This window comes from Vombatus ursinus, unplaced genomic scaffold, assembly GCF_900497805.2.
Source record: "Vombatus ursinus unplaced genomic scaffold, bare-nosed wombat genome assembly UNPS02014810.1, whole genome shotgun sequence".
Taxonomy (NCBI): Eukaryota; Metazoa; Chordata; class Mammalia; order Diprotodontia; family Vombatidae; genus Vombatus; species Vombatus ursinus.
This window is the reverse complement of record NW_020954588.1, coordinates 1,399,614-1,413,923: the sequence shown is the minus strand read 5'-3', so window position 1 is coordinate 1,413,923 and position 14,310 is coordinate 1,399,614. Positions and strand designations below refer to the sequence as shown.

General features: G+C 36.8%; 1 protein-coding gene across 1 annotated transcript in view; it reads right to left on the bottom strand.

Annotated features, from left to right (window-relative positions):
• The window catches only part of NYAP2 (neuronal tyrosine-phosphorylated phosphoinositide-3-kinase adaptor 2), a 252,409-nt gene extending 243,373 nt beyond the window's left edge, over positions 1–9,036 (bottom strand). Inside the window, exon 1 of the mRNA XM_027876137.1 lies at positions 8,816–9,036. Within this exon, the coding sequence (XP_027731938.1) occupies positions 8,816–9,036 (221 nt within the window). The remainder of the gene's footprint in view (positions 1–8,815) is intronic.
• Positions 9,037–14,310: the final 5,274 nt, after the last annotated feature.

Below are 14,310 nucleotides of genomic sequence, written 5' to 3'. Positions count from 1 at the left end.
CAAAGTCAAAGCTCCTACATCCAAAGCCTCCAAGAAAAATATGAATCAATCCCAGGCCTTGGAAGAGCTCAAAAGGGATTTTGAGAAGCAAATAAGAGAAGTAGAGGAAAAACTGGGAAGAGAAATGAGAGTGATGCAAGAAAATCATGAAAAACAAGTCAACAGCTTGCTAAAGGAGACCCAAAAAAATATTGAAGAAAATAACACCTTAAAAAATAGCCTAACCCAAATGGCAAAAGAGATCCAAAAAGTCAATGAGGAGAAGAATGTCTTAAAAAGCAGAATTGGACAAATGGAAAAGGAAGTCCAAAAGCTCACTGAAGAAAATACTTCCTTAAAAAGTAGAATGGAGCAAATGGAAGCTAGTGACTTTAGGAGAAATCAAGATACTGTAAAAGAAATCCAAAAGAATGAAAAATTAGAAAACAATGTGAAATATCTCATTGGAAAAACAACTGACCTGGAAAATAGATCCAGGAGAGAGAATTTGAAAATTATTGGACTATCTGAAAGTCATGATCAAAAAAAGAGCCAAGACATCACCTTTCAAGAAATTATCAAGGAAAACTGCCCTGATATTTTAGAACCAGAGGGCAAAATAGAAATTGAAAGAACCCACCGATCTCCTCCTGAAAGAGATCCCCAAAAGAAAACTCCTAGGAATATTGTAGCCAAATTCCAGAGTTTCCAGGTCATGGAGAAAATTTTACAAACAGCCAAAAAGAAACAATTCAAGTGTTGTGGAAACACAATCAGGATAACACAAGATTTAGGAGCTTCTACATTAAGGGTCCGGAGGGCACGGAGTATGATATTCCTGAGGGCAAAGGAGTTAGGACTACAACCTAGAATCACCTATCCAGCAAAACTGAGTATAATCCTTCAGGGTAAAAAATGGTCATTCAGTGAAATAGAGGACTTTCAAGCATTCCTGTGGAAAAGACCAGAGCTGAATAGAAAATTTGACCTTCAAATAACAAGACTCAAGTGAAACATGGAAGAGGTAAATAGGAAAGAGAAATCATAGGAGACTTATTAAGGTTGAATTGTTTACATTCCTTCAGGGAAAGATGATATTTATAACTCACGAGTCCTTTGTCAGTATTAGCGTAGTGGGAGGGAAAAAAATTATATGTATGGATAGATAGATAGATAGATAGAGGGCACAGGGTGAGTTGAAGATGAAGGGGTCATATCTGGAGAATAAAATTAAGGGGTGAGAGAGGATTATACTAGGAGAAGGAGAAAGGGAGAGGTAGAATAGGGTAAATTATCTCACAAAAAAAAAAAACAGAGAAGAAAAGGCCCTTACAGTGGAGGGGAAATGGGGGAAGGTGAGAGGGAATGAGTGAATCTTATTCTCATAGGATTTGACTTAAGGAGGGAATAACATACACACTCAATTGGGTATGGAAATCTATCTTACCCTACAGGAAAATGGGGGGGGGAGGGAACAAGAGAGTAGGGGGATGATAGAGAGGAGGGCAGATTGGGAAAGGGGGCAATCAAAAGCAAATACTTCTGAGGAGGGACAGGGTCAAAAGAAAGAATAGAATAAATGGGGGGCAGGTTAGGATTAAGGGAAATAGAGTTAGTTTTTCACAGCCTGTCTACTATGGAAGTGTTTTGCATAACTGTACATATATAACATATATTGAGCTGCTTGCCTTTTCAATGAGTGTGGGTGGGGAGGGAAGAAGGAAGAAAATTTGGGAACCCAAAGTTTTAAAAACATGTTTAAAAAATGTTTTCACATGCAACTGGGAAATAAGAAATACAGGAAATGGGGTACAGAAATCTATCCTGCCCTACAGGAAAATAGAAGGGGAAGGGGAAAAGAGAAGAGGGGAGAGATAGAAGGGAAGGCAGACTAGGGGAAGGGGTATTCAGATTGCATGCCATCTTGGGGTGGGGGAGGGGCAAGATGGGGTGAAAATTTGGAACTCAAAATCTTGTGGAAGTAAACGTTGAAAAATAAAAATAAATAAATTTATTAATAAAAAAAGAAATGAAAAAAAGTTACTAAGGATTTCTTAATTGCCAGATTAAATGCCCTTTTCTTGGCCTCATCCTACTTGAAATGTCTCCTCTAACATCGTTACTCTCCTCTCTAGGTATTCATGACAGTACTCTATCCCAATTTTCCTCCTCCCTGCTCAGTCATCTTTGCTGAATCTTCATCTGGTTGCTACCCACTTGCCATAAGTGTTCCCCAAAGCTCTGTCCTGAGCTTTCTTCTTTTCCCACTAACATATTGCTTGGTGAACTCATCAGCAATTACCGATTGACAAAATTATCAGGGTTAAGCAGATGATTTTATTCCCAGATCTATATATTCAACCCTACTGTCTTTCCTGAGCTCATGTATCACATCACCAATGGCCTAGGAGACATCTCAAACTGGATATCTTGTCTCAAACTCAACATGTTAAAAACAGAGCTCATTATATTCCCCCTTTAAAAAAACTTCCTCTCTTTCCAATTGTCCTATTATGATGAAGGGCACCACCTTTCTCCCTGTCATCGAGGCTCACAAACACTTGTTTCCTCATTCACACTCTTCTAATATATCCATCCATTCTTTTGTTAAATCTTGTTGCTTCTATCTTTAGAACATTTCTTATATACACTCTCTTCTCCCTACTCAACTAACCCCTACCCAAGGACAGGTTCTCATCGCTTCTCATCTGGACTATTGTAATAGCTTTCTAATTATTCTCTCCATTCTCACCCATCCACCACTCACTTGCCAAAAATGATGTTCCTAATGTGCAAGTCTAACTATGTCACCCTCCTACTCAATAAATTCCTGTGGCTCACTATTATAATAGAATCCAATATAAAATGCTCTTCTTGACATTAATAACCTGAGCCTTTCCTACCTTTGCAGTCTTCTTACACTTTACTCCCCTCCACATACTCTCCAACCCAGTAACACTGGCCTCCTAGGTATTCTGCACAATCATGATAAATAATCTCCCACCTCTGAGACATTACACTAGTGGCTGCTTTTGCCTGGAATGCTTGCCTTCCCTACTCATCTCCCACTCTTGTCTTCTTTGGCTTTCTTTACAACACATCAAATCCCAAATGCAAGAAGCATTTCCTGGCCTACCCCCACCCCTCAGCTTGCCCTGCTAGTGCTTCTTCTCTGCTCTCATGTGCTCTTTGCATTGTATATATCTTACCCAGACTTTTGTTTTTTTGTTTTGTTTCCTTTCTTCTTCCTTTTTCTATGTCCTCAGTGCATACATAACACAGTGTCTGGAACATAATGCTAACTAAATATCACTTGACTGAATTGTCCTTAATTGTGGTTTGTTATTGTTGTAAGATCTGCTTCACCCCAGGCCCTTTCACTCATCACCATTAGGAGTATTAGGTGCTTCCTCAGTCCCAATTGCGATTCCTTGGTGGCAGATTCAAACTGATCCTTTGCTAGCACTTCTAATGCCAGGCTAGTTCATCTGTCTCATAGATCCCAAAGGATCTTGCCCCCAGAATCCACAAGCAGGACCTTCTGAGTTTACACTCATTAGACCTAAGGCTGGTTCCACAAAAAGCTTCTTCAAAGCAGAAGTGTAACTAGGACTAGGCAAGGAAAGCTATGCCACAGGGTGACAGTGCAGAAGACACTTCCTCCTAGGGCCTTCAGTTGTCTCTGTCTGGTATCCCACAGTGCGATCACACACACCCCTACGATCCCCACTGCTCTCCGCAATTCCCTGGGGTTCTATCCCAGAATTCAAACACAGTGCCTGCCTTTGCTCATAAGAGCACATCACCTCAATCTACTGACTTTGCCCCACCCCCACCTAGACTCAGATTCAAGGGCAAATAAAACTGCTCTATAAACACCCAGGCCTATACATGTGTGTTTATATGAATATGCATATATTTATATAAAGCATTTTCGACAGGTTAATGCATGTGTATACGTATATATATAGTGTGTATATATAGTATATATGTATGTATGCATATTTATATGTATATAAAACTTTAAATGTTCTTTATACATATATACAGCCTTAAAATAATATGTGTGGGGGTTTTTTGGGGGGGTACGATTTTAAACTATTAACACATATAGATGCATTATTTATTTGTATATTTTAATAATATAAAACTACATTTAAGTTTTTGGGAAAACACATTTAGCATACATAAATTATATAGATATAAATATATGGTATTTATATAGCACTTTAGGGTGGCAAAGTATCATACATATATGACCACATTTGAAACTTTGAGTCTAGGTAGAAGGGGATGAAGTCAGTAGATTAAGGGAATGTGGTATGATGACAAAAGCAAGCACTATAGCTAGCTAGATGACAATGATAATGATGAAAATGGACAGATAGATAATAAATATATCTAAATATATAACAGCACATATATTCTGACATAACTTTAAAGTGCTACATGATATATGTTTTAAACTATGAAAGCATATATATGGATATATGCATATGGAAATATATACATGTCTTTGCATATATGTATGTGTGTGTGTGTGTGTATCTGTGGGAGAGAGAGAAACAGAGAGAAATCATGGACATGGAATGAACTTTATGAACCACGGACTGTCACAGACACACACACACACACACACATGCACATACACACAGACACTTTTAACTGATTTTGCCCCAGGCAGAAGAATCCCTACTTTCCTTGCTTGTTGCGGCTCTGCTGCCTAGACAGTCACCTAGATGCCTTTGTAAATTCTTTCTCTTTACCAAGTTTATTGATAGGATCATCCTTTTTTTTCCCCTTTAGCTTTCCAGTCAACCTTTCTCCCATTGTTCTGATTCTCCCACCCAAATACAATTTAACAATTACAAACCAGCTGCATCTAAATTGTTTACAATAGTCTCCTCAAAAAAAGAAAAAAGAGTATATTTAGAAAACACATAAACGCAGAAGAAAGACTGTCCACTCCATAAGGAGAAAGCAAACTATGTAAAAAATTTTTGTAAAGTCAAGGGATTGTCCCCTCTCTTCCATAATTCCCTCTCCCTAATTTCCTCTCCCTGCCCATATCCAGATAGAAATGTTCATTCAGAAGGATACAAATAATTGAACTTTGGGGAAGATATTGTTTTACATAATATTGAGATTTGGAAAAATACACAATCATTTTATGAAATCATTAACATGTGAGATAGATTGATGTTTTTATTTTCCCTAACATTATGAAAACTGAAAAATGCTAAAGACTTTTCCCCTGGTCACATGACAAGCCAAGGCCTGAAATGAGATGAGGAGCCGCAGAGTGCACAAACAGCACTGGCTTCCTAGCAAATTGTCTATTTGCAAATCTGAGCTCTGACAATTATTAACTTGGCTAGCTCTCTTAATTTCTTTGAGCCTCAGTATCCTTGTCTGAACAATAATGATAATAATCCTTACATAGCCTATCTCATGGGGTTCACCACATTACATGTATAGAAGTGGAAAGGTCCTTTGAGGACATCTAATCCAAATTTCTATTTATTACAGATGAAAAAACTGAGGCCTTGAGATATCAGGTGGTTAAATGACTTCCTGAAGTTACACAGGTAAGTGGAATTTAAACCAAAGTGCTTTGGATAAATCTAGTACTCTGAAACTGTACCATATTGCTTGTTTTATAAACATGAAGGCATGACATAGATCCTAACAATTATTATGAATGTTATGATTAATCTGGGGCTTTTGATTAAGAAAACAGTTATTTAATTCACAAAGTTCCTTAGTGCTACGTATGGGCCTATACCACAGGACCAACATATCAAGAAATAAAGAGTTAAATTTTTCAGGACAAGAAAGGGTCTGAGGCTAAGACCAAATAGTTTGAGAAGCAAGAATTTAAGCCCTAGGCATGGGGGAATAAGTTAAGGACATGGGAAATCTCCAGGAAGAATACAAATTAATACGAAGGAATTTCATAAGGTTCTTCATATAGGTAGTCAAAGTTGAATTGCTTTCAGAACTTCCGTGAGCTCAAAACCATAAGCTAAGACAACTAAACAAAACTACATTTATCTGGGTAGTGTTGAATGGTAGTAAGACATCTTTAATTACCACAGACCCCAAATCAGTAACCATTTCAAATACCATAGCCTGGGTTCCCAATGACTAGTACTTTGATTCTAAATCCTGGAACCCTCAAGTAGCTAGACTTATAGTAACTACTTCTCCTACCAGTTTAATCAACCTGAAATTGATTCCACTAGCTAATTGGGCCTATCATGCCTGCCTACTCCTTCTTGCCTCTATTACCCTCCCTGGATCTGACTTTTTGGTCATGAGATTTATAGTATTTTGGCATCCTGGTATTTTCTAACTTGAGGCAGTTCTTTCTTGGCTTTCCCCATACTGGTACCAGCTGTAAATCAGCATGAAAATGAATGTGAAATAAAATATTGTAAAGTTCTAATGTCCTTGTGACAATCATAGGAGACATGTACATCATAGATTAAAGTACACTTCAGTATGCCACAGTTAAGTAATGATCTAGGGAAATACCCCTCCACACCTCAGTAATGGATCTTCACTTGTTGGGGTAACCAAATCTGTACCAACCTCATGGTCATCCTTATGGGGACAAGAATCTCCAAACTTGGCTAGAGCGCTCCTCAGACAGCAGACTCTTGACCCCTTGCCCCACAGTCTTTATTAAAAAGCCTTTCTAACTAGGTAAAAAGCTTCTGTCTAACTGGCCAAAGCTTGTGTCCTTCTTCTTAATCTCATATTCAGTGACATCTCCATATCACAACAAAAGGATTGGAAAAACAACCTTACAGAAACAATGCCTTTTGATTCTAGAACCAAAGCTCTTTCTACCCTATTACTCTGCCTCTAGGAATTACTTCAGAGAACAATTATTCCCCCAAAACAGTAAAAACACATTCTACCATTGCTGCCTATTTGTGAAATAAGTGGAAATTGATCACGTACAACCTCTGTGACCAATAATCTGACTTAAATTGAAGTGTATGATCATAATAAAAATATCACTATTTTTTAAATGAAGGATTATCCTTCATACTGCTATCATATAGGAAATAAAGTGAAGGACATAGTTTGGTCTGACACAGTAAAATTATTTATCTCAGGCAGCTCCAGCCAACTTATAGTTAAAGACAAAGAAATATACCACAAATAGCACACACCATTATATATTCAAGGAGAGAGTAAGTCACCAATCTACCAGGAAAAGTTTCCTGTTTAAAATTGCACAAATAAGACTTCAATCCTATAGCAAATCAGTTCTAGGTACTTAGCCAAATTCCATGAGTATGGTTAGACTAAACTATTGACACAGATCTCATTAGCCCAAATAAAATATGTCAATTCACCAACAACCACAGGAAGAAGCACATATTAGAATTTATGAGTGTGTATACACACAGAAACATATATATATATATACATATAGGCACACATACATATATATTTAATGTTATATATATTATATTAAATACAAAAAAGGGAAAAAAATGATCCCTCCAGCACATTATTTCTTTCATAGACTTGAAATGTTTAAAATTTGTCTGGAACATGGAAGTCTTAAAAGGAATACCACTCAAGGGTGGGGAACCTGCGGCCTCGAAGTCACATGTAGCCCTCTAGGCGCTCAAGTGTGGCCCTTTGACTGAAGATTTGTTCTGTGAAGTTTGGATTCAGTCAAAGGGCTGCAATTGAGGACCTAGAGGGCCACATGTGACCTCAAGGCTGCAGGTTCCCCACCCCTGGAATAGGTCATACCTGGAAGGTTTAGCACCAGAACAAATGATTTCTTATCATATAGCCACTATCTGGCTATGTAACCAGAGACCACTTGCAGTGTTTGTAAACCTTCCAGGTATGACCTATTTCATTTAAGACTTCCATGGATAGATAGATGGATAGATAGAGAGAGAGAGAGAGAGAGAGAGAGAGAAATACATCTATTTATATCTATCTATGTATAGATAGATAGATAGATAGATAGATAGATAGATAGATAGATAGATAGATAGAAAGATAGATAGATAGACAGATATAGATAGATATAGATAGGTATATCTACACGAACATATAAGGAACATTTGGTGCCCATAGAATAAGTCAAGAGCTAGTGATTGCTGCACAGAAGGTTCCCACAGAGGATTTGTCTTCCCCTCAGTGGTACACAGAATTCCTATCAACTCTAATGGGAATTGGGCACAACACGGGAAGGAGCAGAAACTGCCTGATTAGTGATATAACACCATCGAGTGCCTTTAAAGTTGAGCATCTTCATCAAACTTCCACTATTAAACTGTTCTTTTGGTGTATCACAGCCTGTTCTTCTGGACTGTTACCAAGGGGATACTTAGAAATCCACTTCTGTTCAAAGAAAGTCAATTCTTACCATGTCGTTTACCAAATCCATTAGCTAAGGACAAGAATAAAACAAATGGATGAGTTCCTCTGTCTCTCTCTGTCTCTCTCTGTCTGTCTCTGTCTCTGTCTGTCTGTCTGTCTGTCTGTCTCTCTCTCTCTCTCTCTCTCTCTCTCTCCCCTTTCCTCCCTCCATCCCATTCTCTAACTCTCTCACTGTCTTTCTCTTTCCCTGTCTCTCTGCTTTTCTCCCCATCTTTGTCTCTGTCTCTATCTCTATCTCTCCATCTCTGTCTCTATCTGTTTCTCTCTCTTTCTACTTTCACTTTCATATTGTTTATCTCATCTATAACATCCTCCTACAATCCTCCTATTGCCCCAGTAATTATATAAAGTCTATGCATCCTAAACAGATTCTCTTTTGCCTTGAATGGCTCAGCAAGATTCCATTTATATTTACCGTTTTATTGCTTCTTCTTGTTTGCGGCGTTTTTCATTCTTTTCTTTCAAGTAAGCCAGGTTTGTTTCATTCCGTAAGCGATCATTCTCTCGAGCAATGTCTGATGCATTCTGAATAACCAAGCCATCATAGGCCTTCATTCCCATATCCTCTATATACTGGAGAAAAGCATCCAAAGTGTCCTCCTCTGAATTAGAACTCATCATCTTGCAGGAGATCATGTTAAAAAGGAAGAAACACTTTCCTGCAAGTGGAAAACACATTATACCTTCATCAGTGGGAAAACAGCTTGCAGTTTATTATAGCTAAAATCTTGTCAGTTCCCATTTGTAAAACTTAGGGTAAAACATATTTGGAAATTTTCCCTACAGGGAACCAAAGAATTTGGATAACATATTAACAGGACTTAGTTTAAGTTACAAATGGCAAACAACCTAATAAAATAATGGATTTGGGTTTCTTTGGTTTTCAGAACTAAAAGAATTGATAAATAGAATATGCCTATTTGTGTCTAATAGTGACCATCTCAAGAACAAGGAGAAGAGGGAGAAGGAAAAAGGGAAAGGAAAAAGGAAATTTACATGATAATGCTGTTGTATATTTAAAAAGAATACCAAGTTATACATAGTAGATTTGCAGTTTCATGTAATTTTTTAAAAATTATACCATGTTATGGAAATGTTTGATTTATTCCATAAATTTTAAAAAATTTTTAAAAGAGAAAGAGATCTTAGCAGTCATCAAGTCTAACCTCATTTTTCAAATGAAGAATTAAGGTTCTGAGTGGTTAAGTGGTTTGCCCAAAGTCATATGAACCAATGACAGTCAAGATTTGAATCCAGATCCTCTGACTATAATTCTAAGGCTCTTTCTACTTTTTTTTTCTGAAATGCTATGTCAAGAAACATGCTGTCAAATAAAGAAGACATTGTTAATTCTACATTTTCAAAACATCAAGAATACATTTTTCCTTTCACCCTAACATCTCTGAGGAGTGTATTTTGGGACAAGGAAGCTGTTTGGGTGTTGTTTTATCAATACATTTTTAAAAAGAAATGTTATGTCAAATCACAATTACTTTATTTTCCAAGATGAAACTATGGCTTGGATAATAATTACTGTCGTGGGTGTCATTGCTCAAAATGTCATCCTTGTATGGATGAGATATGAAATCACATCTGATTATTTCTTATTACCAATCACTATAAAAGTTTCCTCCTTTCAATCTACATAAATTGGAAATGAATTTTTTATTCCATTACTTAAATTTTCCATTTGCCACAAAAATTTATGAAACAAACGTGTTCAAGTAGAATTTCCCTACAACCCAGAAAATATAAATTGCTAATAATATTTGCCAAGAAAGCATATCTATGTGCTAACAGTCTTCTATTTTCTCAAGTAGCAACATCACCTGGAATAATGCTTGATATTCATACAGAACTTTAATTCAAACCTCACAAGTATCACCAATTACCACCTCATTAACCCTCACCATATCTTCCAAGACCACACATAATAATATCATTTTCATTTTCATGTTATAAAAGGTAGGTTAAAATGAAGAAGTGAATTTATCCACAGGTAACTTGGGGGGGGGTGATGGAGATCCCCAAGTCTTACATCCTCCTTTTATGTGGTTATATGGGGATGAATATAAAGTGAATTAAATAGCTAAGTAGCTAGACTGATCCAGATTGGAAGAGGTGTGGAGCAGATATTAGTGAAAATCCATTACCACAAACAAATGAGGCTATGACTGCTCTCTGTCTCATTGAGCCTCAGTTTTTTCAGCTATAAAATGAATGGATTAGATCATATAGCCTAGGACATCACTTCCAGCTCTGGGTTCATGATCTGATGACTTAGTAAATCTTCTCTAATCAACTAAAAACATTTTGTAAAACTTTAAATGCTAACCTATGTTATAAGTATGTTATTGTACTACTGTTCATGCTGGCTGGCCTTGGATATATGCTCCCAATGACACTAGTAGTTGTATTAAAATTGTGACCATTTATCCATGACACAATATATTGGGAAGTGTATGGTGAGAGGGCAAGAATGTATTAGGAGAAGTATTGACTAATTTTAGTTTTGCCCTTGGTCTGCTGAATGATCTTAGTCAAACCACTTTTTTTTTCTGTGACTCAGTTTCCTCATGTATACAATAACAAGGTTGGGCTGGATACTGTCTATGGGTCTCTCTAGTTTCAGACATCCATAATTTTTGAGCTTTCATCATGATAGTCACTTGGAAAAACTAGGGGTGAAATCAGAGCATCTAAAGAAAAATTACTCCTCCCACTATTACATGCCTCTTACTCCACTGTCCTGCTTGTGTTTTCAGCCTTTATAATTCAGAATGATTTTTGGAATTGATTCGCAAAGTTGTTGAACATAGACAATCAAGTTCCAGCCTTTTTATCTTGGCACTCACAAAGTACTCCATATCTCATCTTTTCTGAGAGTGATAATTATAATAGCTAGCTTTTATGTAGAGTTTTAAGGTTTGAAAAGTGGGTTTACTAGGATCTGATTTGATTCTTACAATGCTGAGATGTAGGTGCTAATACTATTCTCATTTTCCAGATAAGGAAACTGAGGCAGACCAGTGGTTAAATGACTTGACCAGGGACATATATTTATTAAGTGTCTGAGTCTGCACTTGAACTCAGTTCTTCCAGTTTCTATCTAAAATTCTATCCACCATGCCACATAGTTAATAGTACGTGTCATGCAAATCAATGAAAATACTCTAATTTTATCTGCTGAGGAATTCTTGCACATATATTATTACACATGTTATTATACATTCTTGGACAGTACAGGACACTTTTTCCTTCTGAAGTCCACGTCACATTCCAAAAATAGATAATTTGGGCATAGAAACTGATATAGTTGTTTGTTGACTAATGGGTTTTCTTGAGGTCTTTTTTTTTTATTTTAGCAGTAATAATGTGCTAAGTGGGATTGTCTTTTTTAATTTCAATTATTATCTGATGTAATTTAATTGTATTTAAGGTCTGGAAATCAAACCAGAAGAATAAGTAATGAGCATAGGTACTTACAGAAAGTTATTACTACAAATAAGAGGGCTTTTGCAGGGTGGGTTAGGAGGGGTAGGTGATTCTACAAAATATTCCCTTTGTACTTAAATGCTTTGTAGAATAAAGGTTTAGCTATTATTTTAGACTCCTATTTGCAGTGGACTTTACCATTTAAAGAATCTGGATTTTTAAAGTAACACTTTGATTTTATGATCATTAATTTCTACTGTAATTATGCAAGCCAAGACAAGGTTCTAATGATTTCAGAGTTGTTGCCTCAGGGCAAAAAGGGATCACTCCCCTTCCCATTCTAGCAAAATGTGTTTCTGAATTAGGTAAAGATATTTGCAAGTTTTCAGGTTGGGTTTAAAAAAAAAACCTTTCTTAAAACCATGTGGTGTCAGCTACTCTGTAGAATATAATACAATAGCAACTAACTAGATCCATTGATTGACTTGGCATGATAATAATAATGATCTTCCTAAGTATTTTTTTAATTGTATGGAACCTAAGTCAGTTTATTGAGAAACAATTGGATATTTTAAATTGCCCATTTCTTTCGTGGAGGCTACTCATTTAATTTCTGTTGTTATTTGTGTCTGGACCTGTGAATCCATGGTGTGGGAGCTCCCTGGTGCAGAAACTCCCTCCACCAATCAATAGCCCTGTAATTCATAATCTTGGAGACCTGTCCATGTTTCTATTCGTAATATGTGTCTGAGACCATTCCTGAGCCAGGTACTCCCGACTACACCTCCCCTCTATTCACCAGGCCATACTGCATCTTCTCAATTGTATTTCTTGAGGTGGAAATGAATGAGATTTAGGCAGTATTAAAGATTTTATGATATTATTATACACATCCTTTGGAAATCAAGTGCCAGAAATGCATCTAACACTGCACACACCAGGTACACCCTGTCTCATGCTACCAACTTTTTTGAGAATGAAAGAGGAACTTCTCAAACTACTAAGCTGAGCCATAAATATGGATCTATAAAATATATATACTTTATATATATAGTCACACTTATGTAGCCCCACCTAAGTACAAGTCAACACAACTCACTAATTCCTAAATGTTTCCTGACATCCAACCTAAATAAGACTTTTTGCAGTGTCTACTTACTGCTCCTAGTTCTAACTTTTGAGCCAAAACAGAGAAAGTTTAATTCACCTTTATATGGAAGTCTTTCAAATACTTCAAGACAGACACTTCCCTCTTTCCCACCTCCTCTCCCCATCCGAAGACCCACTACCCTGCCAATATCTTCTTTTCTCCAGGCTAAATATGCCCAATTCTTTCACTTTTTAACACTCTAACAAAAGCATTTCTCCTAGATAATCAGTAACCTTTTAATTACCAAATACAATGACATTCTCAGTTCTCATACTTCTTTAACATTTTGCTTTGTTTTGCTTGTTGTTGACTCCTCCCACCTAAATATTCTTTCCTTCTTTAGCACAATTACTCTTTGCTGGTTCTTCTTCTGCCTCTTGGACATAACTTCTTGGTTTTCTTTGGTCCATCCCTCTCCTCAACATGTGGTATTCACCCCCCTCTTAGGCAATGACCTCTTCTATCTCCTCTGTACACCATCTCCCTTGGTGAACTCATCTGATCCCACTGATTCAATTGTCACCTCTGTGCATATGACTTCCACATGAGAAATGGAATTGTTAGAGATTTATACCCAATTTCTTGCTTGAGCCCTATTTTACGGCCAGACATCTCTACTTGGAATTCAAACCCAATTCAAATAGCAATTTAAACCCAATATATCTAAACCCAAAGGCCTGCCCCAAACCTGCCTATCCCCTCTTTTCTTCTTTCTACATAGAGTACCAATATCCTCCCAGTCACCCAGATTTGAAATTTTAGCCATCATTGAATTTTCTTCTCCCTCATCCCACACATTGCTTGAGGAGTCCTGAGGAGTACAGCTACAGAATCTTTCCGATTTATCTAATTCTCTTTACTCATACAACCACCACCATATTTCAGGCCCTTATTCACCTCTCACCTGGACTTCTCTAATAAAACTCCCTACCTCCAGCCTCTCCTATCTCTAATTCACTTTTTTCCCTAATTTCTTTTATTTTTAAATTCATTTTTTTTATTTTTAATGGACAAAAAAAATTATTTTCTCTCCATCCTACCACCAACTCCATTGGGAAAAAAAAACCAAACTAAAATCCTTACAACAAATACTCATAGTCAACAAAACAAATTCCTGCATTGATCTTGTCCAAAATATGTCTCAATCTGCAACCTGATTCCATCATGCTTAGGTTAGGAAGTGAGTAGCAAGTTTTGTCATGGGTTCCCAAGATTCATAATTGATTATTGCATTCTTCAGAGTTCTCAAGTCTCTTAGAATTGTATGTCTTTGTAATGCTGTCGTAATTCTATTGTTCTTGTAGCATTGCTTTCTTCATTCTGCA